This window comes from Talpa europaea (assembly GCF_964194135.1).
Source record: "Talpa europaea genome assembly, chromosome: 2".
Taxonomy (NCBI): domain Eukaryota; kingdom Metazoa; phylum Chordata; class Mammalia; order Eulipotyphla; family Talpidae; genus Talpa; species Talpa europaea.
The window spans coordinates 35,162,146-35,188,728 of NC_140068.1; the positions used below are offsets into that span (position 1 = coordinate 35,162,146).

General features: G+C 36.1%; 1 protein-coding gene across 1 annotated transcript in view; it reads left to right on the forward strand.

The window, feature by feature from the left end:
• FAM184A (family with sequence similarity 184 member A) overlaps window positions 1-26,583 on the forward strand; it is a gene marked incomplete at both ends in the record, with an annotated part of 92,867 nt that overhangs the window by 28,180 nt on the left and 38,104 nt on the right. The window contains 6 exons of the mRNA XM_084228200.1: window positions 1,541-1,722; window positions 3,973-4,170; window positions 7,449-7,571; window positions 16,452-16,613; window positions 19,596-19,717; window positions 20,917-21,067. Of these exons, the coding sequence (XP_084084326.1) occupies window positions 1,541-1,722; window positions 3,973-4,170; window positions 7,449-7,571; window positions 16,452-16,613; window positions 19,596-19,717; window positions 20,917-21,067 (938 nt within the window). The remainder of the gene's footprint in view (window positions 1-1,540; window positions 1,723-3,972; window positions 4,171-7,448; window positions 7,572-16,451; window positions 16,614-19,595; window positions 19,718-20,916; window positions 21,068-26,583) is intronic.

Here is a 26,583-nt window from a genome sequence, read left to right on the forward strand (position 1 = left end):
TGACATTATTTATGGTCTAAATATATTCAAGGGCCCTGATATCATAGTAATCATAAGATAAGCAAATGATAACTTATTTTTCGGAAAAAATTAAGAATTAGCAGGTACTATAGTACCAATAAATCATTAACTTAAAAGAAAAGTGAAGCACTCTAGGAGGCTTTGTAGTTAATAATATACATTTTAAAGTATTTGAATATTGTAACTATTTAATACATCATCTCATTTCATTTGGCTTGTTACTAAGGGTATCATTTCATATACTAAAGCCAAATTGCTCTTTCTGATGTGGCTGACCTCCTCATTTCATAGTCCTTATGAGAAGAGGTGGGTGAACTCTGTCAGTTCTGAAGTCACTTTTGACTCAGGTATTTAATGCCAGGCAAAGCACACACTTTGAGCAGATCATCTGATTTGATTGGCCCATCAGTGAATTCCAGATTACCTGTCTCCTAGCATAGTTGTTTCCAACTTTAGCATATATGACAATCACTTGCAGGACTTGTGCAACCCCTGAAGCTGGGCCCCAGCCCCAGAGTTCAGATTCACTAGGTCTGCCTGGGGTGAGCTGCTTTTCCAACTAGAATTCCCAGGTGGGCCAAACATGTTGAGAATCACTTCCCTAATGCATGCTTCCTAAGGCCTTTTTCTCACATGCTTTTATGTATGCATGGATTTATTTTCAATTGAGATGATATTTGGATACCCCTTCAGGTATGGCCACTGCAGTCTCCTACCAGATCACCCACAGCCCACCACCATAGTCCATCGTGGTGCCTCTCCTCTGTTCTCACCCCTCCCTCCATCCTGCCTCCTCTGGATGCTTCAGCTCTATAGTCACCTTCCAAGGGTTAGTTTTGGAGCTTGTCTTTACCTGACCCTTAGTTTGGCTTCTCTGTATTCCACATATTAGCCTTATAGGCACTTTTCATCTCTCTGTTTCTCTCCCCATTCCCTCCACCCCCACCTTTTTTGCTGTTGTCACTAATTTTTTTTTTTTTCATAACCTTACTGTCCTTATCTGTCTCTTACTCTGCCTTAGTTCTTTATCAAGTCTCTTGTCTAAAATAAATTCAACTTCAGCTGAACTGCTGCCTGCCATCTTTGCTCCCTGCATTCCGATTTCTTTACTCTTTACACTAGAATTGAAAAAAGCAATTAGAAAAGAACAAATTATTCATTTTGATTCCATGGTATTAGCCAGCCCATCCTCTCAATTTCTTTACCACAAGACTAAAGAGGTGCTGCTACTTCAACTTGCATAGCTGTAATCTTTTTTTTAAAAAAGAAGAAAGAATGACAGTGGGTGTAGGGAGCAATATCAATGATGTGAAAAAGAATTCTTTCTAAGTTAAATTATTCTACTTGGGTAATAAATACTCCCATGGTAAATAGTTCCCTTTTACACAGTGAGGAAACCAAAGAAAGATCATTTATTTTACTTAGGTATTAAGTACAAATGTGTCATTAAATATACACTGTTTTATACCACAGCACAAATAAATTTTAAATTGAAGGGATTTTCTTTTTGGGGGAGTAGGTCATATTGGAATGCTTCAAGCAACTCAAATGACCCAGGAGGTTACAATTAAAGATCTAGAATCAGAAAAATCAAGGGCCTATGAGAGATTATCTCAGCTTGAAGAAGAAAGAGCTTTTTTGCAAGGCAAAACTCAGAGTCTGGATGAAGAGCAGAAGCAGCAGCTTCTGGAACTGGAGAAGGTAAAAAGCAATGGAGGACCTCTCTCCATCCCCTACCCTCCTCATGAAAGAAAAGGGAGAAAGTTCAATTATTATCTATTTCAGATTTATTATAAAGTACTTATTCTCACTCCACAGTAACAGTGTATTTCTTAATTCTAGTAGTTATTTTTATGTTGAAAAAAGGTATAAAGCTGGACTACCTCACATTGTGAATATGTTCAAAATTTATAATGTGAAATTTAAAACATTTCACCCTATCTTAAGACAAAAATGGAATAAACTTATTTTAGTGGAATGTGTAGTTATGGTTAATAATGTTTGTTTTTTTATTGATGAAACATTTGTATATATACCTAGGAAATTTCTGCAAAACTGTAAAGGATGACAAGCCTCTTGCTCTGCAAATTCATATACCAGCATTCTGAATTTCTAGATTAAACAAATACAACATATTATTTGTAGAATAACTACTGCATATTTATTCCAATTTTTCAGATATCTCCAATACCAAGTGGGAATTTTGGACACTCTTTCTCCTTCCCTCAACAACCAACCATGTTGAAAAATGTCTGTTCTCCTTGCCCCTTGCTCACCTCCCATTCACTCCTTACCCGGGTGCAGTCCAGTTTCTCTTACCACCACTCCACAGAATCTGCGTTTGCCTCAGCCTCCAGTGACATCTTGGTTGCTGGACTTGGTGGATCTTGTCTTACCGTGGTACTTACTCCTCTCTGACTTTTACCGTTTTCTTTTGGTATTTCACATTCTCTCATGTTTTCCTTCTATCTCCCTGGCCTTGCAGTCTTGTTCATGGTCTTGTTCCCCTTCCACTGCTCTCTCACCATTGATGTCCCCCCAGCATTTCATCTCATTCCATGTCACTGACATCACTTGTCACTTGTTCAGTGATAGCTCCAAAATCTGACAGTTTAGGACACATCTTTTCCCCTAACTTGAGTCCTACATATCTAACTTCCACTAGATATCTCTGTTTTTCACATGTGTCAAATCGACATGTCTAGAACTTGCTCCTCACAAAAGTACTGTATTTCTTTAGTTTCTTTCTTCTACAATATCCCTTCAGTCAAATTGGTTTAGTAAATCTAGGTAAATCTAGGAGTCTTTCTTGATTACCATTTCCCTAACACATTTTCTGTCACCATGTCCTACTGGTTCACCTCCCTTAATTTATTTTTATTCCATCCTCTCTTCTGCACATTCATTCACAGATCTAGGTTGAGGTCCCTGGCATTTCTAGCCTGGATTTCAGTTATACCCTTCTAACCATTCTTCCTGCATTCAGCCAGCTTGCTAGCTTCCTGCCAAGATAAATTTTTTAAAAATCAATTTCTTAAATCAGTGATTTCTCATTCCTGTCAGAATAAAATTCAAAGTCCTCAGAATAAATGACACTTCCCATCATTTGACTGCTGCCTACTCTCAGACTCATCCCTTGCCACTCCTAGCCTGATAGTCTATATTCTAGTCCGTACTGCTTAGCTGCGTGGATTTCCTATCTCCCTAAACTTTGCCACCTGGTTAACTATGTTTCATCTTTCAGAATAAATGGAAATGGTTACAAATGCAGGCTTTTGCTGTCAGATCCAGGCTTGAAATTTTCTCATCTCTAGTTTCCTAATGGACTTATTCAGAGAATTATGAGAGAATGTATTTTGTTCAGCTCTGGCTCAGATTTTTTTTTTCCCTTGGAAATCCATCCCTGATCTCTCCCTCTTTTACATACAAACACAGACACACACACACACACACACACACACAGCTTCCTAATTCATCCAGGTTAGACGCCTTTACTATATACTGTTACAGCATGTGGTATGAATTCCTTTCATAGGACTAATCAGTTGTAGCCACTGTCTTTGGCTTTTTTTTTTTATCATTATACTCTGAATGTTTCAAAGGCATATAATTGGCACTCAATAAGTTTGTATTGAACAATACTGAGTAGGTAAATGACAGGCCATTTTGTGTACAACTTTGACATACATGAAGTCTTTCTTCAGCTTGCAGATGTGCCAATTTGGTTCTAACCTAATAATAGTCTTAATTTATCACTTGCTTTAAAATTATTCATTTTGCCTGTGCCACTATGTCATTTTCTAGGAACACCGATGATGTATTCTCATGTTCCATAGTCTAAATCCGTAGCACTAAGTTCATTCAATTTTACATGTTTACTGCATATTCAAAATACTGTTAACAGGAATGAAAAAAGCAGGTGCCAATTATTGAACTTTGTTTTTATTCTAGAAAGTAAATGAAGCAAAGAAAACTCAGCAAGAATATTATGAAATGGAGCTTAAAAATCTGCAAAACAGATTGGAAGGGGAGGTGGCTCAATTAAATGAAGCCCATTCTAAGACTCTGGAAGAATTAGCCTGGAAGCACCATATGGCAATTGAAGCTGTCCATAGTAATGCATTAAAGGATAAGAAAAAATTGCAAATGGTGAGTAAAAATTCAGCTTAGCCTTGCAGTGAGTTTGGTAGAGTATCTGTAATGATCCAGTGTGTCCTATAGTATAGGGTATTGAATTGCTTCATTTTAATGGCTGCTATCTTATAATCACTTCGTAAATCATCATTCACAGTCCCATACATATATCTCTTGGTATGGAATGTCGTTTGTTACAATGGTATATGAGACATTTTCACTTTGTATAAGCCTAGTGGAAACACTCCCTTGATCGCGAGCTGTCTTTTCATGAGACAACATAGGTGGGCTCCTCAGGAAGCCTCAACTTGTCGAAGCACTTTCTGTCCTCTAAACAGTTTCCTTCCCTGAGAAAGTGACTTGTTTTGTTTTCCTTAAGTAATCAATTTGCTAATAGTAATTCATGATAACCTGTCATGCATAATAGTGTCTGACAGATCTGGACCTTGTCCTTGTGCTGAGCTCTTTGTTTACTAGCTGCCTAACCTTGATTGTAAAATCTGTGCCTCAGGCTCTTCATCTGATAGATGAAGGTAAGATTTACCTTGTGATGTTCCTGTGAAGATTAAGTGAGATGAAGTACTAAGACCCCAGGCAAGTCCTACCATATATTGATAAAGAATTGTGAATTATTAGTATTTCTTAATCAATGCCAGACACTGCAGTGATGTTTTAGTTTATTTTTACTTTTAATTCTTACATCACTAGTATAGGTTTGTTTTCTGAACCCATTTTACTAAAGAGGAGATGAAGTCACAGAGAGAGTAAACAAACCCTAAAGTACTTAAACATCACATCATGTGGGCATGCATTAATGATGGTTGTTTCATATAATTGTGCTTTATAGTTTACTAAATACTTTTTTATATAAAATCCTTATTTCTTCTGACTTGGAGATGAATGTCATTTTTATTTTTTTTTGGAATGTCATTTTTAATACATAGCTGGTGATATAAGTTTAACCTGATTTTCTCAGAGGTGCAGACTTAGTAAAAAGAAGTGATGTGAATTGAGATCTTCTACCTTTATGTCCTTTCCTTTCATTACACAACTAGTTGGGGAACATGTACTCAACACCCAATCTAACGTAATTGAAAATTCAAATAAAACTTCCTGTTAGACTATTACTTCTATTTAAGCATACCATTATATGTTTATGTAGCAAGAAACAAACCTTCATGACATGGTGTTTCTCAAGATTGTGATGGTTGTTCTTTCTAAGCCACCTCACTATCTCAGGACCAGTTTGTGCAAGTTTATGTAGGTGGTGCATGTGCATGTATCAAATGTTCAAGGTTTTATAGCAAAGTATTAGCGGTAACTGATGTTTCAGTAATATCTTCGATAGTTGTCTTTTCTTACTACTTTTTATTTCTGCATCCCCTTTTCATTTTACCCTTCTCTCTTATTGAAATATTTAGGTTGCAGGTGTCTCACCTTTAGCCACCCTTTATTCCTCTACAGTATGTTCTAAGTGCTAGAGTCAAGACATCTTTCATCAGTATCGTTTTTGTCTCATTATTTCACTCCCAATCATTCCCCCACTCATTAAATTTCAATTTATGAGCCATTTCAAAATCTTTAAAAAAGCTACTTAAATTTCTTGCAATCTCTCTGCCATAGACAGATGACACGTGTCTCCTATGTGTGAACATAGACAAAACCCCTTATGATACTTTGTATGTAAGCTTCTCTTTTCTCAAAATAGCTTATTTATTACTTGCTTCGCTTATTTCTTGCCTAGCTAACTCATGTCTGAGCCAAAGTTAAAACCAGCCTCCTTCCAGAATTATCTTCTTGCAATGAAAAATTATCTTTTAAAGATTATTTAGCTAAAGGTGACTTCTCCATTTCTTTTTACTTCATTATCAAGAAGGATTACATTTTCCTTAATGACGCTTGTTCATCCACCCCATTTGAAAATGAATATATAGAGAACCCATGCAATAAAGAGTTAACATAGCAGGTCTAAAACTATGTTGCCAAGTTAGTCCTCGGCTAGTAGTGGAAATGTGAATTTCATGAAGGTTCCCACCCTTCCCTAATAAAAATGGCTCTCTGCGTCTATACTGTTTAGTTGAACAGTGTGGTCAGTGCTAAACATCTGCTTTCTTTCTCAGAGTCTAGAATTTTGATACACACTAGTCAGCAGGTGCCTACCTGGCTGACCCGCAATAAAAAACATGGACACTGAGTTTCTTGGGAGCTTTCCTGATGGACAGTGTTTTGTGTGTGTTGTCATACTTGTTGAGAATCCTATGAGAGGACTCTTGGAAGCTTGCACTTGTTTTCCTGCAGAATGCCCAAGCACCTTTTCCTTTTGCTGATTATGCCCTGGTATCCTTTCTCTAATAAATCACTTCTGGGAGTACAACTATATTCGGAGTCCTGTGAGTCATCCCAGCAACTGATCAGACCTGGAATTTGCCTTGGAGACTCCCCAAAGAGAACCCTATTCTTTATTCTTCTCATGTTACCCTTTAGAAATATTGAGCTACTTGTAGCATAACATGCTATTTTGTACCTCTAAGGTTTTTTGCTCATGTCTTCTCCTCTACCTAAAATGTTGTATTTCCTCTTACTTCACCACCTTTCCTTACTCATACAATCTTTCAAACTACATAGCAATTGTTATCTCTGTGAAGGTTTCCCCACCAAACTAGAACTTAATCATTTCCCCATCCATATGCTCCTATGCTCCTTATGCATGGCAATTTCAGTTACATATTCATTAGTTACTTGATACCATGAGCCTATTAAAGGAAGTCACTAGGTCTTAATACTTAACCCAACTGTTAAGTAGCATGCCTGGCAGATAAAAGTTCTTCAGTGTGAATATGATTGACATTGCTCTTCAAAAGTCTCATTTTGTGCTTGTTAATTCTTGACTGCATTCTAGTGCTACACTATTGAGTTCCAAAAATGTTATTGGACTTTGGTTTTTAAAATATAAATATATTTGTTTATGTATAAAAATTCTGAATTCAAGAAGATAGTTAAAATTTTGTATTTACTCACCAAGTAAATAAATGACATATGATAAAATGACATATTTCTGGTTTTTGACTATAAGCAAATATTCTCATTGAAAAAATTATTTTACTAAATCATAAGTGCTTCAGAATCATAGCAACTAAGCCACCAGGATTAAGTAGTTAATCCTGATATTACTAATTAAGGGTAAATCTAACTTGCAAAGCAAAGCATCAAAATACAAAATAGTCTTTTCTTAGAACCTTTGAAGTAAACAGTATTTGAAGTTTTGTTAATTTTTAAAAATTTCTTTTCCTAAGGAATTGGAGGAACACTATAAAAAAGAGAAAATAAACCTAGAAGAGGAAAAAAATGAGCTTCATCAAGAGCTAGAAAGCCTGAAGGGGGAACTGGAAGATAAGCTGAATACAGCCAATCAAGAGGTAAGAGTTCTTTAGACCTGTCACCTATGTTGACATGTTTACAAACTATGTTATTGTTTGTCTTATCTCTTTCTCTCTTTTGCCTTAGAATAGCTTGCCTACTACCCTGTTTTCCTTCTGTTCCTGCCTTGTGTGGCTTGTAGAGTGGTCTTCCTAAAACCCGTACTTGGCTTGACACTTCTTGTCTGCTGTTTCTACCTCATTAGTTTCATTTTTCCCAAGAGTTTTTAAATCCTGCTTTCTCATCACTGTACTTTTGCTCACAGAAACCACACGCAAAACATGCTAAAATTTGCACTCAGTGTCCTTTCATTATCTTTAAACATTTATCCAGAGAAGGTACTGAGCACTGCATTTGGGACTGATAGAGAATTAAGATTGTTATTGGTATTTTTAGCTCAGCCTCTTTTCTATTGTCCGAGATAATCAACTGTAGGCTCCAAGTCTGCATGCCTTTCTTGGCAGAGCAGGATTTTTGTATTTACAGTGTCTCACTCTCCTGAGAAGTGTTCTTTGTGCAGGTCTCCAGGATACTATGCTCAGCTCCAAATGGTGTAAGTGTTTTTTTCAATCTGCATATTATAATCTCACCAAGAAGAATTCTAATAAATTGTTTTTCCTTCTGGATACATTTTTAGATGTGTTTTAGCACACTGATGATATTTTGGGGTCTCATTAGAATGGCTCCCCAGGAATCTGCTTGGCTCTTCCTCCCAATACACCTGCCTTTCCTTCAGCCTGGGGCATCTTTTTCTTGTCCTACTTTGCTGACTAGGCCAAGCTCTCCAGAGATAATAAGCATTCTTAATTTGTCCTTGCTCTTAAAGTGAAGAATGTCAACATTTCACATATAATTATGTTTTTGAAAGTTTTATTTTGTAAATTCTCTTTACCATGTTTGGGAAGTTCTCTTGTAATTCTAGTTTTTTAATTTAAAAAAATCACAAATTGATGTTGATTTTTCTGTACCTTTTGAGGTCATACTTTATCACCTTTAATTTGTTAATGTGGTAATACCTTCAGGTAATCTTCTAATATTAAATTAACTCTGGATTTCCAGAATAAGCCCAAGTTAGTCATGATAGGTCATATCATGTACACATGGTATATATACATACACGCACATATGTATCTTCTTAATATAATAAAAGATCCAGTTTGTTAGTAATCATTTAGGATTTTTGAGCCCAGTAGGTTCAGTAAGATTGCTTTGTACTTTTCATTTTTTTACTATCTTTTCTGGTTTTAGAATCACGGTTATACTATTATCATAAAGTGAAATAGGATTTACTCACTTTTGTTCTCTGGAAGAGTTGCATGAGATTGAAATCCTTTTTTAAATTTGTATCTTTTCCATCATTGTGTATTCCCTGTAAAATTCCCACCACCAATTCACCCGTGAACCATCACCATAGTCCCTTGTGCTCTTCTCTCCCCTGTTTTGATCCCTTTTCCTCCCCTTCCTTGTAGAATGTCTCTTATTTATGGTTGCCTGCTAGTTTTGTTGTTTTTTTAATGGTTTTTTTTTCCCCGATCCCATATTTGGTTCCCCTGTATTCCTCCTATAAGTGAAACCATTTAATATTTTTCTTTTTACTTCTGTCTTATTTCACTGAGCATGATCCCTTCTAGCTCTGTCCATGTTGCTGTGAATGGCATGAGTTTATCTTTTTGAATTGCTGAATAATACTCCATTGTGTATATATACCAAATTTTCTTGATCCAGTCATCTATTTTTAGGCATTTGGGTTGTTTCCTATCTTACCTATTGTAAATAGTGCTGCAGTAAACATAGGGGTGCAGTTATCTTTTTGAATTAATGTTTTGGTGTCTCTGGGTAGAGTCCTAGGAGTGGAATTGCTGAGTCATATGGTAGCTCCATTTTTAGTAGTTTGAGGAACCTCTATACAAGTTTCCATAGTGGTCAGACCAGTTTGCATTCTCACCAGCAGTGTAAGAGAGTTCCTTTTTCTCCGTGTCCTTGCCAACATTTGCTGTTGCCTGCTTTTTTAATGTGTGCCATTTTCACTGGTATAAGGTGGTATCTCATTGTAGTTTTGATTCGCATTTCCCTGATTATAAGTAATGTTGAACATTTTTTCATATGCCTGTTGGCCATTTGCATTTCCTCTTTGGAGAAGTGTCTTTTTAGCTCTTCTGTCCCTTTTTTGACTGGATTAGTTGCTTTTGTTTTTGTTGAATTGTGTGAGCTCTTTGTAGATTTTTGTGATCAGTCCCTTATCAGTTGTATTGTGTGCAAAATTTTTCTCCCAATCAGTAGGGTGTCTCTTTGTTTTGGTTAGTTTCTCTTTTGCTGTACAGAAGCTTTTTAGTTTGATGTAATCCCAGTTGTTTATCTTTTCTTTCACTTTCTGCTTTGGGGGAATGTGTCTTTTTTTTTTTTTTTTAAATAGAGGCATGTTTTTATTTATTTATTTGTTTGTTTTGTTTATACATGCACTGAGTACAGTCAGAAGCGCGGGAGTGGGAGAGAATTCACCAGAGCCAGAGCAGGGAGCAGAGCAGGCAGAAGGACCGAAGTACACTGCTGAGGGGAGCAGCGTGCGGCAGGAGAGGTCTGCGCGCCATGTGGGACCCTCCTCCGGTGGCCGGGGAACAGCCGGGAATCGAACCGGCGTCGTGGAGGCCGCGGGCAGCTTCGCAACCCAGCGCTCAACCGCTGCACCACCGGGGAGGCCCTGGGGGATGTGTCTTTAAAGATGTTACTGAGATGTATGTCGTATAGTGTTTTGCCTATGTTTTCTTCTATATATTTTATGATTTCAGGTCTTACATTGAGGTATTTTTTATTATTTCCTTTCTTATACTGCTTTTTGTGTTGTTCTTTTTCTAGTTATTTGAGATGGGAGATCGGTTGTTTGAGTTCTTGTTTCTTTTTTTTTTAAAGATTTATTTTATGCATACAGGAGCTGGGGTACAGTGGTATGAGGGATGAGAGGATTCACCAGAGACAGTGGGGAACAGAACCGGCAGATCGACTGAAATACACTGCTGAGGGGAGCAGTGGGCAAGCCAGGAGAGGTCTGCTGCGCCATGTGGGTAGCTCCCTGGCTGGCTGGGGATCAAATTCATGCTGCAGAGGCTGCAGACATCTTCATAGGTTGTATCTTAACCCCTTGCACCACCAGGGAAGCCCTCTTTCTTGTTTCTTGATGTGAGCCTCTGTTGCTATGTACTTTCCTCTTATTACTGCTTTTGCTGTGTCCCATATATTCTGAAAAGTTGTGTTCTCATTGTTGTTCATCTCTAGATTTTTTTTTTATTTCTTCTTTGATCTCTTCATTAATCCAGTGGTCTTCCAGTATTGTGGGTTTCAATCTCCATGAAGTAGGAGGGTTCCTTCTTTCTTTTCATGGTTTATTTCTAGTTTAATGCCTTTGTGATCAGAGAAGGTAATTGGTATGATTTTGATCTTAATGTATCTGTTGAGATTTGTCTTGTGACCCAATATGTGATCAATCCTAAAGTATGACCTGTGTGCACTTGAGGGAAATGTGTACTCAGATTTTTTGGGGTAAGTGTCCTGTAGGTGTCTGTTAAGCCCATGAGGTCTAGGTCCTTATTTGGAGCTCTAGAGTCCTTGCTTATATTTTGTCTCATTGATCTGTCCATTGGTGAGAGAGGGGTGCTAAAGCCTCCTACTACATATGTATTTTCTCTATTGTCCTTTTTGGGGCTGATAATAATTGTCTGATATATTTTGGTGCTCCTGCATTTGGGGAGTATATGTTGATGAGTGTTATGTCTTCCTGATATATTGTCCCCTTAATCTTTACATAGTGACCGTCTATGTCTCTTTTTACTTTTTTTATTTTGAAGTCCAATTTACCTGATATAAGTATAGCTGTTACTGCCTTCTTTTTTGGTCCATTTGCTTATAAGATGGTTTTCCAGCTTTACACTTTCAATCTGTGCTTGTCTTTTTTTTTTTAAAGATTTATTTATTTATTTATTTATTTATACAAGCACTGGGTACAGTCAGAAGCGCGGGAGGGTGAGAGAATTCACAGAGCCAGAGCAGGGAACAGAACAGGCAGACTGATGAAATACATTGCTGAGGGGAGCAGCAGGCGCAGCAGGAGAGGTCTGCACGTCATGTGGGACCCTCGCTGGCAGCCAGGGATCAAACTGGTGCTACAGAGGCCGCAGGCAGCTTTGCAGCCCAGCGCTCAATTGCTGTACCACAAGGGAGGCCCTCTAGTTGTATGTTTTTGCCTTAAACTTTAAATAGAAAATTTATTCCATTTACATTTATTGGCTGCTAAGATCTATCTAAGGAAAGGCAGAAAGAAAGAAATAGGGAGTACTTAATAAAGACTGAAAGCAGTTGTTTTAGAAAAATTTTGAAGTGTACTGTCTTCATGTAGTGATGAATCTCAATACCCTTACAAATGACACCCTAAAAACAAATAGCTAAACTATGAATTTGGGTCATAAATTAATGAATGCCAGAATCATAATAGGACATAAAGAGAAGCTAGTGATCATAAAATGTCAGGTGGCAAATAACCATATTTTCCTATGAAATGTTATTTGGATTCATCTTGGATGATAAAGTATTAGGCCAAACAGATAATCTTACCATTATGGTATTTTTAAATATTTTTATGGCATTTAAGTTGCAAATTTTCTTCTGGACCTGTTTTGTTTTGTTTTTTAATTAATTTATTTATTTATACAAGCACTGGTACAGTCAGAAGCGCGGGAGGGTGAGAGAATTCACCAGAGCCAGAGCGGGGAACAGAACAGGCAGAGTGACGAAATACACTGCTGAGGGGAGCAGGGGGCAGCAGGAGAGGTCTGCGCACCATGTGGGACTCTCCTCCAGTGGCCGGGGAGCAGCCGGGGATCTAACCGGCGCTGCAGAGGCTGTGGGCAGCTTGGCAGCCCAGCGCTCAACTGCTGTGCCACCAGGGGAGGCGCTGGACCTAAGTTTTTAAAGCACTTGTATAGTTCTTTATTTTGTTAAAATGAAAATCATTTGGATTTTTTATTATGAGATATTATAGAATACACACTGCCTAACAGATAGATCAGTAAATATCAATATTTGTGAATGAAAATATTTGCTGAATGAATTTTGAGGCATTGTCTCTTCTTATTTGAGGGGTGGGGATTGTCATAGAAGATGCTGACTTGACTAGCATGATTTTCTTTTTAAGGCCCATTCAGTATCCTAAATAAACCAAAAGCATATTTCAGCCATTTGCTCCCTCACTGTAAGGGAGCCAGGGGTTTTAGAGAAGCCTGATCAATCCTGTTTATTATATCTAGTTATTACTATCAAGAGGATAGTTATCAGGTCTGTAAATACTTTCATTCATTAAAAGAAATTTCCTTTTTTTTGTTGCTCTTGCTATAACTGAAATTCCTGAATAGGAGTAATTTTATAGCTCTCATTACTTATTACTAGCTTGGTCTCCTGAAAAATTAGAACTAGATCCCAGCAACATCAGTTATATTTGCATATTTTTATAATTTAGGAAACATTTATTGATTGTATAACTTTTAGGTGCTAGGGATACTTCAACAAAATGTTAAGGAACTTACAGTCAAAAGTGGCTGTTATGACTTGGTGATAAATACAATATATAGAGTTCAGAGGAGAAAGTGATTCTCCGGTTCATAAAAGCACTGGAGAAAATAATTGGAGAATTAAAAAATGGGAGATGGTCTTTGAAAGGTGGATATAAATTTGCCAGATACAGAATGATGAAAAAAGGAACATGGGTATGAGGAATAACTTAAATGTCTTCTTATTGGTGTAAGGCTTCAATATCTCGGTGAGCCATAAAAGTTCACTGTCGCTATGCCAATGTCTACACTCAGAACTATTGGCAGTTTGGGGCCAGATAATTCTCTAGAATGGTTAGAATATCCCTGTACGCTACACACCAGATAATAGTAGTGTGGACCATCCCTTCTCCATTTCTAGTTTCCAAAAATATTTCCAGATACTGCCAAATACTCTCTCAGGACAAAATTAACCCTGGTTGAGAACTGTTGCACTTGACCATAGAATATATGTGGGACTTGTGAAGAAGTACAGTAGAAGGCATATTTGAAGCTAAAATTATGAGGGATTCCTGTGCTGTAACATAGATTGGATTATATTCTGATGGTGGAGTGGTAGTAACAAAGCCACCACACTATTAGATGATCTTAGAAAAAGACCTCCAGAAAAAGACCTCCAATAGCAATAAGAAGATGAATTGTGTGGGGAGCAATTTGGTGATTAGAATTGATAGATGACTTAAGATGCTATTGCATTTGCCCAAGCAAGAAATTATTTTATCCTGACTAGGAAAGTAAAACAGGAAGTAGAGAGGATTATTAAAAAAAAAAAATTCATGGGACTTGATGTGATGAGTAGTAGAAAGTGAGTCCAGTATCTAGTTTAGGTAGTTGAAGAGATAGTGATGCCACTATTTGAAGGTAGAAAGGAGAAAAAAATACTCCGTAATGGCAAACATTGAATTATTTTAATAGGCTAACTCAGGGATTTTTATAAGACATCTCCACTGGAACGAAGTAGAAAGTTCAGGCTTGGAGCTAATGATCAGGCAGTCCTTGAAGGCATTTTAGTCAAAGAGCTCACCCAAAAGTACCTAATGAGAATAAAGCTGGTAATAAAGAAAAGCACCAATATGGAATTAATTGAGGTAGGCAAAGAGATTGAGGAAGAGAAATTAGGAGTATGAGAACAAGGATTAATGGACATCAGAAAACCATAAAAACAAATACAAGAGTACATGTATCACAGTGCACACAGTGATTCAAAGTCAGAGTATGAGACTTGAAAAGATTACGTGATCAAAAGTTCTCTGGGGAAAATTTCAGTAGAGAAGTAGGATAAAAGGCAATTAATAGATTTCATCTGAATAATGGTGGATGACACTGCTCTTTAAAGGCTATCTAAATGAAAGAGGAGAGATAAATCAAGTTAAGTTTCTTCTTTAACCTTATATCAAAAAAAGTTCCAAATGGGCTAAGGATTGAAATGTAATATCAAATCATAATATGAATTTAAATAAAATATGAAAATACAGATGACAAGCTGTAGGAGCAAGAAGGTCTTTTGAAAATGGATGACAAAATGAATTAAAAACCCTAATATATGTACAGTCAAAACTTCTATATATCAAAATACACCATAAGTAAAATTATGAGGGAGGAAAAACTAGGAAACATGGAGTAAGTGATTTTAAAATTGTATGAGTAACAAAAATCCATGTCTTTTTATACCTCAAGGACATTTATAAAACGTAAGAAATATGCAGATACCCTAATTTTTTAATGACTTAATGTGAAAAACAATTTGCACATCACTGTAATTTAAAAACTGGAAATGAAATCAATGAAATGCCATTTCCATTACCATAAATTAGTAGTAATAAAAAATTGAGACTTTGGAGTGTTAAGAAAGAAAAAAAAAGCACTCAAAAGTTACTGGTGGTAATATAAAAATCACATATTTTTCCCAGAAAGAAATTTAGCAATAGGTATGAAAGTCTTAATGATGGGCATGTACTTGTACATTTCTGTATATTTTACCTAAGCAAATAATTAAGGATCATTGACAAAATGTCAGCACTGTTTACAGTAGAAGACATTTAGAAACCTAGATTTCCAGAGAACTCTGCCTAGAGGAAGAGGATTCTTTTTCCAGTTCACACAGAAGCAGATCTTGTGCTTCTGTTCATGTTCTGAACTGCTTCTAGAGGAGAAGGCGACTGCCTTTTTCTGCTTAGAAGTGTAATATGACCTTGCCTGATACACAAAAGGTCAAAAAAGTGAAGGCATGGATGTTCCTTTCAGGAGTTAAATGCCTACAGATTAGAGGTAGTGCTAGTAATAGCAAAGATTTTCTCCTATTGACTTGTTCAATAAATAATGAACAACTGTTAAGTACCAAAGCACTGTGTTAGGCATTGTGGTTATGGTGGTGAATAAGTGTGATATGATTCCTTCTATCATGGAGAAATAGATAAGGAAACAAATAATTATAAGTCTGAGCCATATTGCTCAATGGTGATAAGTGATTTGCCAGAAGAATTAACTAAAAAAGTTTATGCAATGGTCCGAGGCATGAGTAGTTCTAGGAATTAGAGGGATGCCAATAGAGGTGGAGAATGATAGCAGCTATACTTGATATTTATTTAGTTCTTAAACCCCAGGCATTGTTTTATAGTCTTTCCTTTATATACTGTTCATTCCTTTATTTCTCACAATAACCCTATACAGTAAATGCTAGTTACTAAGTCACAAAAAAGTCCTATGACTTGCCCAAGTCACATAGTAAGTGGGTAATAACAAAATTCCAATCTAGGGGGTAATAACTCAATTCTTAACCACAGTGGCACTCTGTGTCAATGACTGTGAAGATCAAAAAAGGAAATCACTAGAGTTGGGCTGTGCCTTGGAGGCCTTGTGGTTGTCATAAAAAAGGATCTTTTTGGTCTTTTCAAAAAAACAGTTAAGTTTGTCATGATTATTTGTGTTTCCTTTACATTATCAAGAAAGATCTATTTAGTAAAACTATAAGAAAAAAAAGAATTTTAAGATAACTAATTTTATTCTTTTGCTAATCCATTACTAGGAGGTATATTAAAATATTCTGTTAAGGGGTTAAGCACCCCACTGTGAAGCAATTCACAGCCCTGGCCTGCAACCCACATGCTAAGCAGACCTCTCCTGTCTCGCTCCCCTCATCAGTGTGTTTCAGTCAGTCTATTCTGTTCCATTCCCCGCTCTGTCTCTGCTGAATCCTCTCACCCCCTGCATCTCTGGCCTGTACCCCAGCTCTTGTATGCATAAATAAATAAATCTTTGTAAAAAAAATATTCCATTTGTTTGCAGATTGGTCGTCTCCAAGACCTGGTAAGGAAAAGTGAACAAGGTCTTGGCTCTGCAGAGGGACTCATTGCTAGTCTTCAGGACTCTCAAGAAAGACTTCAAAATGAGCTGGACTTGACTAAAGGCAGGCTGAAGGATACTAAGGATGCTTTATTAAATGTTGAGGTAATGTAATAATCTGCTATAATCTAAACATCAACAAGGTAAAAATACAATTTAATTCCTTTACTTACAAAGTTTATACTGTAAACATTGCATTGTTTGTAATTAGTGTATTCGTTTCCTAGGTCTGCTGTAACAAAGAACTACACTAGATGGCTTAAAATAACAGAAATTTATTATTTTATAGTTCTGCAGACTGGAAGCTTAAAATCAAGGTGTTATTGGGACTATTCTCCCTTGAAAATTTCTAAGGGAGGATCCCTCCTTGCTTTTTGCAGTTTCTGGGGAACCCTGGAATTCCTTGGCCATTGGCTGCATAACTCCAGTATTTTCCTGTTTTTATATGTATTTCTTCCTGTTTCCTCACATCTTTAACAGGAATACTAGCCATATTAAGTATAACTTCTCCAGTATGGCCTCATCTTAACTAATTACATCTGCACTGACCCAAATTCCAAATAAGGTCGCATTCTGACATACTGTGGGTGAAGGAGGGCTGGTGTTAGTACATCCACATATCTTTCAGCCCATAACAATTACTATGCACAATTATTTTACTGGTCAGAGTTCAAACTCTGACTAAGTGGTTGTTTATAACCTACCTGTTTCAGGGAGATTCCTTCTTTCCAGTCTCATCAAACAGTAAATAGATTTTTATAGATTGCCTTAGAAAGTAGAAAAGAGAATCTATACAACTATAAAAATAGTTACCAAGGAATCTTACATTTTCTTTAAGAATAGTGATATTTAGAATGTGGACTCTGAATTGATTGGCTATGAATTCTGGACCTATCACTGTGGCACTTTATTCTATGCCTTGATTTTCTCATACGTATGTTGCAAGTGGGGTAGGGAATAACAGCATAATTTATACCACTGTTGTAACAAATAAGAGATACCATTTATAGCACAGTGCTTAGCAAAATAGTAAGTACTGGGTAAACATTACTGTTTATTATTACTTCAAATTTTTTAAAAAATTTATAATTGGTAACATTTCAAAAACATGTAAATAAGGGCACTTTAATGGAGGTACCTTTAGAATAGTGTATGTTTAATTCTCTGCATTTCATATAAAAATAATTATAGTCTGTACTTTGAATACTAACTACATTCTATTTAAAATTCTGTGGCAAAATAAAAAGATTATTTCATTCTTGAAACTTTCTGTTTATCTGTCTCTAATAGCTATGTAACATGATAGTGTTAATATTTAACTAGGAATAGGCCTCCCTGCTGGTGCAGGGGGTTAAGACTCTGCACTATAAAGCAATCCACAGCCACTGCAACACCAGTTCAATCCCCAGCCAGGGAGGTGACCCACATGGCACAGCAGACCTCTCCTGTCTCCCTGCTGCTCCCTCAGTGGTGTATTTCAATCTACCTGCTCTGCTTCCCACTCTGTCTCTGGTGAATCCTTTCACTCCCCCTGCACATCTGGCCTGTACCCCAGTTCTTGTATGCATAAATAAATAAAATATTTAACTAGGAATATGTTAGAATTTAGAGCTATTATAATATACAACTTGACATATTTAATTTCTATGATACCAAACATATTGACTATAACTTCAACGTAGAATTTTTGGCATAAAGTTAAAATATATGAGTGAAACTGTGTTAAGATTTTTTAACCTAGTGTCAAGAATAATAAAAAGGTGATTTTTAAAATAGTTGAAATATTTCTAACATGTTGGTAGAATACAGACTGTTGATCAGGTGTCATGGTGGCTACAAGTCCCTGGCTTATGGTGCACACCCAATTCCGCCTTCAGGGCATTTTGTATTGGTTGCCTTTTTAAGCTTGTACTGGGTATACTGGCAGTGAGAATCAGTCTTATGGATTCAGTTTCAAAACCCTGTTCTGCCGGACAATTTTAATTAAGAAAATATTGATATTCCATGGTTTACACAACTCTGGTAAGCTGCATAAAATCAAGTGTTTTCTTTAACTCTTTTCCCTCCCAATAATGTGAAATAAAGTGTTTCATGTTCAGTATAAGAAATACTTTTTTAAGTAATTGTATTCCATTTGATGCTGCTTATAGTGGGGGAAAGAAAAAGAGTTCCTCACAGCTGAGTACTTTTGAAAGGGACACTTGACTAAAATGACAGAATTCACTTTTCAGAACTTACTGCTGAATTCACTTTTCAGTACTTACTGCTGAATTCACTTTTCAGTACTTACTGCTTAATAGCCAGGCCAACAATGTAGAATGGCAATTTCAACATTGATTTGCTTCCTTCCTGTTAATCTGGATATACCCTTTAATAACTCCTACAACACATGCTTTAGCAAAGGAGTGATCCATCCATTCTTCTCTTGTACCCTAAGAGCAGCTTCATTGCTGCTAGAGACCAGTGGTTGATATTGCTATCCAAACAAGTCATCTCCAGCCTCAGGCTCTAAGGAGTCATTTGATTTATGCCAATCTACAGGGATTTCATATATATATATATATATATATATATATATATATATCATAGTACCATTACAAAATGGACCAATAGTTTAAAGTTAGTTAATACAGATAGTAGCCTAACTTTCTCATAATTATTTTAATCATGTCAGTGGGGTAAAGCTACAATGCTTAATCTTTGAATAAAAAGCATACTTTTAAACATGAATAGGAATAAATATGAATAATATCTCTATGTATAATGAGTGTACAAGTGAAAATAATTGAAGAATTGTTAGATTCCCATAATATGGAAAGTTAAGTTATAATTATACTGACTTTAAAAAATTTAAAATAATTTGTGAAGTTATAAGCCTTAATAAAATATAGTTTGCACAAGGATATTTAAAACGTAAAATGTGTACCATGTGATGTATTGTCAGAAAGTCTTGAATAATCATCATAGTGGCACTGCCAATTATTGTTCTGTAATATTGTGTTATAAACACTCTGCTTATTTGAAATAACTAGCAGTGACTTTGCTTTTGAAGACTATAGACTTCAGTGAAAAGCACTTTTTCTGCAGGGTGAGCTGGAACAAGAAAGGCAGCAGCATGAAGAAACACTTGCTGCCATGAAGGAGGAGGAGAAACTCAGAGTGGACAAAATGGCCCATGACTTAGAAAGAAAATGGACAGAAAATCTTAGGTACATTTTTCACTTTGTAATATAACCCACACAAATGTACCAACAACCTACACAGTTGTTCCATTCTGTGGCATATATTATGTTATTGTTAAAGATATAGCAATAGAATTTTAAATAAATATTCCCATCATTAGATGTAGTAGAAAAGCAGGAATTTTAATGTTTAAATACAGGTTACTTTTTTCTGATTTCATTTCCTTGAATATAAAATGGAGTACTATCCTGAAGTTGGAAGACTTATTTTTTCTAATACCTATTTTGCAGTGATAAGTCAATGACCTTGGGTGAGTTACTAGCATACTTTATAGTGCTGAACTATAAAATAATCAACCATTATTCTGAGTTGGCTTATAAAGGAGGATTGATTAAATACAGAAAGCCTGAAGCTACATGCACTATTTCAGTACGACATTCATTGAGAGATACTCTATCTTTTTTTTTTTTACACACTAAATAGTCAGTTGTCTTTATTTTTTTTATCTTTTTTTTTATAATAAATTTTATTTGTTATATTCCCCATACAATTGCAGCCCCCCCATTCTGACCCCAATCCTTCCCCTCCCGCCCCCGCCTCCCTAAAAGTGTCTCTGGTTCATAGTTTTTTGTTGATTTTGATTTTCACTTTCTTATAGTTATTCATTTTCCTGGTCCCTTATTTAAGTTTTCTAGATTCCTGCTATGAGTGAGACCATCCGGTATTTTTCTTTTTCTTTTTGGCTTATTTCGCTGAGCATGATTCCTTCCAGCGCCATCCATGTTGCTGCAAATTGCATGTGTTTATCTTTTTTGAATGCTGAGTAATATTCCATGGTGTATATGTACCACATCTTCTTGATCCAGTCATCTATTTTTGGGCATTTGGGTTGTTTCCAAAGCTTAGCTATTGTAAACAGTGCTGCTATAAACATAGGGGTGCAGGTGTTCTTTGGAATTGATGTTTCTGTGTCCTTTGGGTAAATACCTAGGAGTGGAATTGCTGGATCCTATGGAAGCTCTATGTTTAGTAGGTCCAGAAATCTCCACACAGCTTTCCACAGTGGTTGGACCAGTTTGCACTCCCACCAACAGTGCAGAAGAGTTCCTTTTTCTCCACACCCTCGCCAGCATTTGTTGTTGCTAGTTTTTTTTAATATGTGCCATTCTCACTGGTGTAAGATGGTAGAGAGATACTCTATCTTTATAAATGCATTTTATTTTAGACAAGAGTGTTCTAAGCTTCATGAAGAGTTGAGGCTTCAACATGAAGAGGATAAGAAGTCAGCAATGTCTCAACTTTTGCAGTTAAAAGAGAGAGAGAAAAATGCAGCCAGGGATTCATGGCAGAAGAAAGTAGAAGATCTCCTAAACCAGGTAATTGGTAGTTTGTATTCAATTATGACTTTCATTTTCCTTTACAAGTTTCTTATAAAACTCTGTGGTATTTCATTATTTTTCATAAGGCAAACTTGAAATCTTTAAAATGTGTATAATCAAGGAGACATTCATAAACTGAAGAAACATTGTGCTAAATAATTGCTATATTGATATAGTCATTCCTAATACTGAGAATTGATGTTTGGTTTAATATTTGAACTGAAGACATTAGAGATTTTAAAGGGAAAAGTTACCTACATATTAAAAGTATAAAATCTTTCTTCAAATCATTTGAAAGAATTAGATAATATCTGGGCAATGGACATCCTTATTGCCTAAAAGCACTTGCCAGAAATTAGCAGTGTACTTTTTTCTCACCAAAAGGATGTTCCCTGTTTTGCTTCAAAATGATGTAAAAGAAAGGTGGTGGTATTCCTAAATGTATTTTATGTCATGTGCACTTTTTCCAGAGCATTGGTAACTATAATTAAAAGAATCTGCACATTTTCACAACTTTTAAATTCATGAATCCCTAGCATTCTTCTGCAAAGACAGTAATTAAATAGGACTGACTGCATGAGTCATCAGTTGATAAGCAAGTGCAGAACTTGGGCAAGAGCAGCTCAGTAATTTAGTGTTAGAAATCCACTATTATCTTTCTATTTGTGATCATGATGAATTTCAGAATAAACAGTATAGGCTTTTGTAAGACAATTTGTTACATAGGTGCATATATGCAGTATTTTTTGAGAGTACTTGGGGTGTGCCAGTACTGTGAAAGGGGAGTATACATGTGTAGATATTTGTGAGCTTTTGTGACTAAATTTGAAATCTTTGAAACTCAAATGAAATTAAGAACAAAGAAACAATTCTGTCTAGAAGTTGGGCACTAAATTAGCATTTATTAATTACTTTCTGTTCACTGAGTTTATATTTCTGCTTAGGACCTAGAAGGACAGAATTTACTGAGTGGAGTGGTATTATTCTTCTATGTTCTGAATTTAGAAAGATTTACTTAGTTCAATTATATAGTAAAAAATGAAAAACACCCCTAAAAAATCTGCCTTGTTTTTCAATTAGAAATTATTAAACATAGAAATATTTTGTTAGATTTGGCACTGTAATGAAACCCTGAACTCTCCTACCTATTTTCTATTAAATTATTTTATTCATTATTCATTTAATCATAAAATTGTCAGATTTCATCCATGTTTCTATGAAATTTTTTTTTCTTGGATGTCTGTTTCTTATTGTCTGTTCCTGAAAGAATATGATTCTTTGCATCTTGTAGTTCTGTGCATTATAAAATATTACATTAGCTCTAGTTATTGCAAGTCTTAACATCAAAAATATTTTAATCAATTTTTAAGGCAGATAACACCATAAACACTAACAAGGAATTAATTGCCTTCAATGGTAAAACTATTCTATGATGCTCTGTGCTATCAGACCATTTCCAAAATTATAGTATCTTCCTCTCTGCTTATTTCTAAAATGCATAGCATATGCACCTTACCACAGAGAAACAGGCAAATAACTGCTGCGCTTCAGGATAGTCAGTACCTGAAGAAAGTTAACAGAATACTTGTCCAAAGGATTCCACATTAAAGTGATACTATGTTATTAAGGTTTCACTCTATCCAGACATAAGAGATGACAAAAATTGTACAAAGACTCTTGGTCTTTTTAATGGAACTTTGTTATGGACAAAAGATTCTTCCTTGACTCTTTGATTTTTTTTTAATATTTATTTTTTATTTATACAATAGCTGTGGTACAGGCCAGAGGTGCAGGAGGGTGAGAGGATTCACCAGAGATAGAGTGGGGAGCAAAACAGGCAGATGAACCAAAAACACTGCTGAGGGGAGCAGTGGGCGAGACAGGAGAGGTCTGCTGCACCATGTGGGAATCTCCCTGGCCGGCTGGGAATCAAACCCACGCTGCAAAGGCTGTGGACAGCTTCACAGTGCTGTGCTCAACCCACTGTGCCACCGGGGAGGCCCCGACTCTTTGCTTCTTATTCTCTTGACTCTTTTGGATGGATTCTTGATACCCACGCTACCACTTCCCACATGCCTGGCCCTTGATAAGCTCTGTTTCCTCTACTCTTCACTCCAGCCCTAACCTCTACAACGGTTTCACTCTTGTTACCTCTTATTGTCCTTACTAATCCTTGTCACTCACACAGCCAGGACCCTTCCATGCCCTAGTCCCCTCCATGCCCTAGTCCCCTGCTACCCCCACTACCCCGCCACGATACTTAGAGAAAATATACCTGGTTCAGGATATGGGGTATTAAGGGAGTAAGAATTGAAGGAGATGACCAGGCCTTAGGCAGAAACACACATTATGAAAACTAGCAGAGGGTCTGCATTTTCACATATTTTAACTTATTTTATGGGAACTGAACATGAATCTTTTCTTTGGTGCATTAGTTTGTCTATATTTCATCCTAATTAAAGCAGAGAAAACATAAAATAATCTATCATTCCTGTGAATTGGAACTATTTAGAGCTAATTTGATTTAAATTATATTTCTTGGCTGACTTACCAAAAAATTGGGCATAGAACAGCATAGGAATTTCACTTTTCTTGAATTAGATGATTTTTTATTTTATGAAAATTTTCAAAAACTCCAGTAAGAATCTAATTTCATATCTTTTAGTTTTCGTTTAATATTTTATTGTGTTCTTTTTTTCTGTCTGACAATTATAATTAGTCTAACTAATTATGCTTCCTGGGTTAACCAATTTATATTTCAATTCCTTTAAAGCAAAAGAACTACATTCTTATTCTTCAGCTTTGTCTTAATATAGTCCTCTGTGACCATATTTTCTATTTGTGTTTCTAAAATGTCACCTTCTATTTCTTTATTTTTCCTTTCTCAAGACAGATTTTATTTTCAGTCCATTATAATGACTTACTATTCCAATGCCTCATTTAAAACAGTAGACTGAGAAATATGAGAGACTTACAAATCATTCAGACATATTGCAGAATTTCATGGTTTGGGTCTGGACTCTTCATTTTGAACTTTGAGGCCCCAAGATCATTTAGCTGATTATAGCCATATTTAAGACACAGTATTCATTCTCTACAAATTTATAATTTAGTAAGAAGAAGATTTGTATGTAGATGCCTACAATAAGTCACTATATATTAAATGGCTTTATAATGATCTACACAGTTTGTACTATAGGAACAATGATGTGCTGTAACGGGCTCCTACCAGCATGCTTTGCACGACTTCCCACCTTCATATTTAGCAAAGTCATATTTATGATTGGGAGTTACCCAACATGGGAGTATTTATAGCAAATATACCAGCAACTACTACATATCAGGCCTGTGTTGTTCAAAGCTGTTAAACATTCATCAACATAACATTGGGAAGGAGTATGAATAGAATAGAGAGGAGTGATACAGCCAGTTTGACTGGGAAAGATTTCTTGAGTTCAGCTTTAGTGGACTCTTGTGTAGAGTGAAGGATGAACACAAGTATTTTTTATTAACTCAACAAGTGTATTATTGAACATATTCTTATCTCCCAGGCACTCTGAGGAATGCAGATGAACAAGAGGTGGGGACAGTTGGAGAGAGGAGTCATTGTGGAAAATATTGACTTTCAGATTTAGGAGTTCAGAGTTTACTTAGGAAGCGGTAAGATTCTGCCAAAGATTTATGGATAGGGTAATAACATGCTGCAAGTTTATTTTAGGGAGCTTAATATGATTGTGCTCTTGAAGTCAGGGTAAAATGGGGACCGCTCAATACAAATATCTAAATTAAAATGCTTGGAACAGAACTCCTACATATACATCACATACCCAGCAAGGACCCTTGACCCAAGTCAGACTGCTCCTCCTAGATATTGCCATGCTTTCACTTCTCAGTCATCCTGGCTCTTTTCTCTCACACAGTACAGTCTTTCCTACTGCCCTGTCTGCAGAGTACACTCAGGCTCCGCCTACTTCTCATCACTTCCTCCACTAACACTTTCAAGCCACTAGCAGTTCCCTCTTGTACTTCGGCTGGAACTAACCTATATTCTCCCTGCTTCCCCTCTTGTCCACATACATATTGTTTTCCCACCCAACCAAAGCGGTATTTTAAGTTGGATCATGTTATTCTCCTGCTTCAAACACTTCAGTCACCTTTCTTCTATCACCTCTAGAATAGAGTTCACACACTTGCTATGGTTTGTGGTAGCTTTGGCTGCATTGCCAACATCTCCTGCTCCTTGCTCCTCCTACAGCCATGCTGTACTACTTGAAGTTCTTGAAACACACATACCAAATTTAATTCATCTCAGAGCCTTAGCATCTGCCAGACCCTCCACATAAAGCCTACTTTTCCCAGGTCTAAATGACTTTCCTACATTCCATTCAATTCTCTGTTTAAATCTTAACTCCTTAAAAAGATCTTCCTTACCTATTTCTTTAAAACAGCAGCCTCTCTCACTGTCTTCCCCCTTATTTTGCTTTGTGCTTTTTCAAAATAATATTACAGGGAATCAATTGATTCTCTCTCCTAATCTAACTTAGTTCTTTCTATGAGAACTGGATCATTTTCTATATTATTCATGATTTCAACCCCAGCAGATCAAATTGTGCCTGACAGGCACTAAACTCCCAGTAGTTGTTGAATAGAGTGAACAAAAACAGAAGCACAGTGACCAAAGAGGAAGTTGTCAAAAATATGATGCACAAATAATTCCATTCAATTAGGACCTGAATTTAACTCATTTCACTGAGAATACAAGAGAAAACATAAAGAAACAAATCATGTAATTTGATGTAATACTTTGGCAAAGAAAAAGGAAATGTTAAAGTTGACTCAGAATTTGAAGCCAGGATATTGAAAATTACATCATCTGAGTAAGGGAGGGCATGATGACCTCCTTATTTGAGGGGGTTGAGATGATAAAATTGGCTTTGGATGTATTGATTTTACTTTAGGATTTTTCACACTCAAAAAGAAAGAGCAAAAAGATGAGTAAGATATAGAGCACTAAAATAAATGCTCTTGATCAAGAACAATTGAAAATCATTTTCTTATTAAGCCATGACTGTTACAAACCGCTTTCTGATTTCTAAACTAGTGTTGTCTAATATAGTAGCTGCTGGCCATGTATGACTAATTGAGCACCTGGAGTGAGTTTCATCCAAATTGAGATGTTGGTGTAAATTATGCACTGAGTTTTAAAAACTGAGTACAAAAAAAAAAATGGAATGTCTAACTAAGATTGTTTAAAATATAATTACATATTGAGATGACAGTGTTTTACATAATTAAGTTAAAAAAATATGACTAAAAATAATTATGCCCTTTTTGTTTTTTTAAGTATAGCTACTGAAAAAAATAAAACTACACATGTGATTTTTATTAAGATCTACGTAGCACTGGTCTGCACTATTTATAAGACAGAACTTTTGGGTAAATTTGGTACTAGCGGTCAGTACTCATTCTGCTAACTCCATTACTTTTTTTCCCTTCCCATCACCATCCTTTTA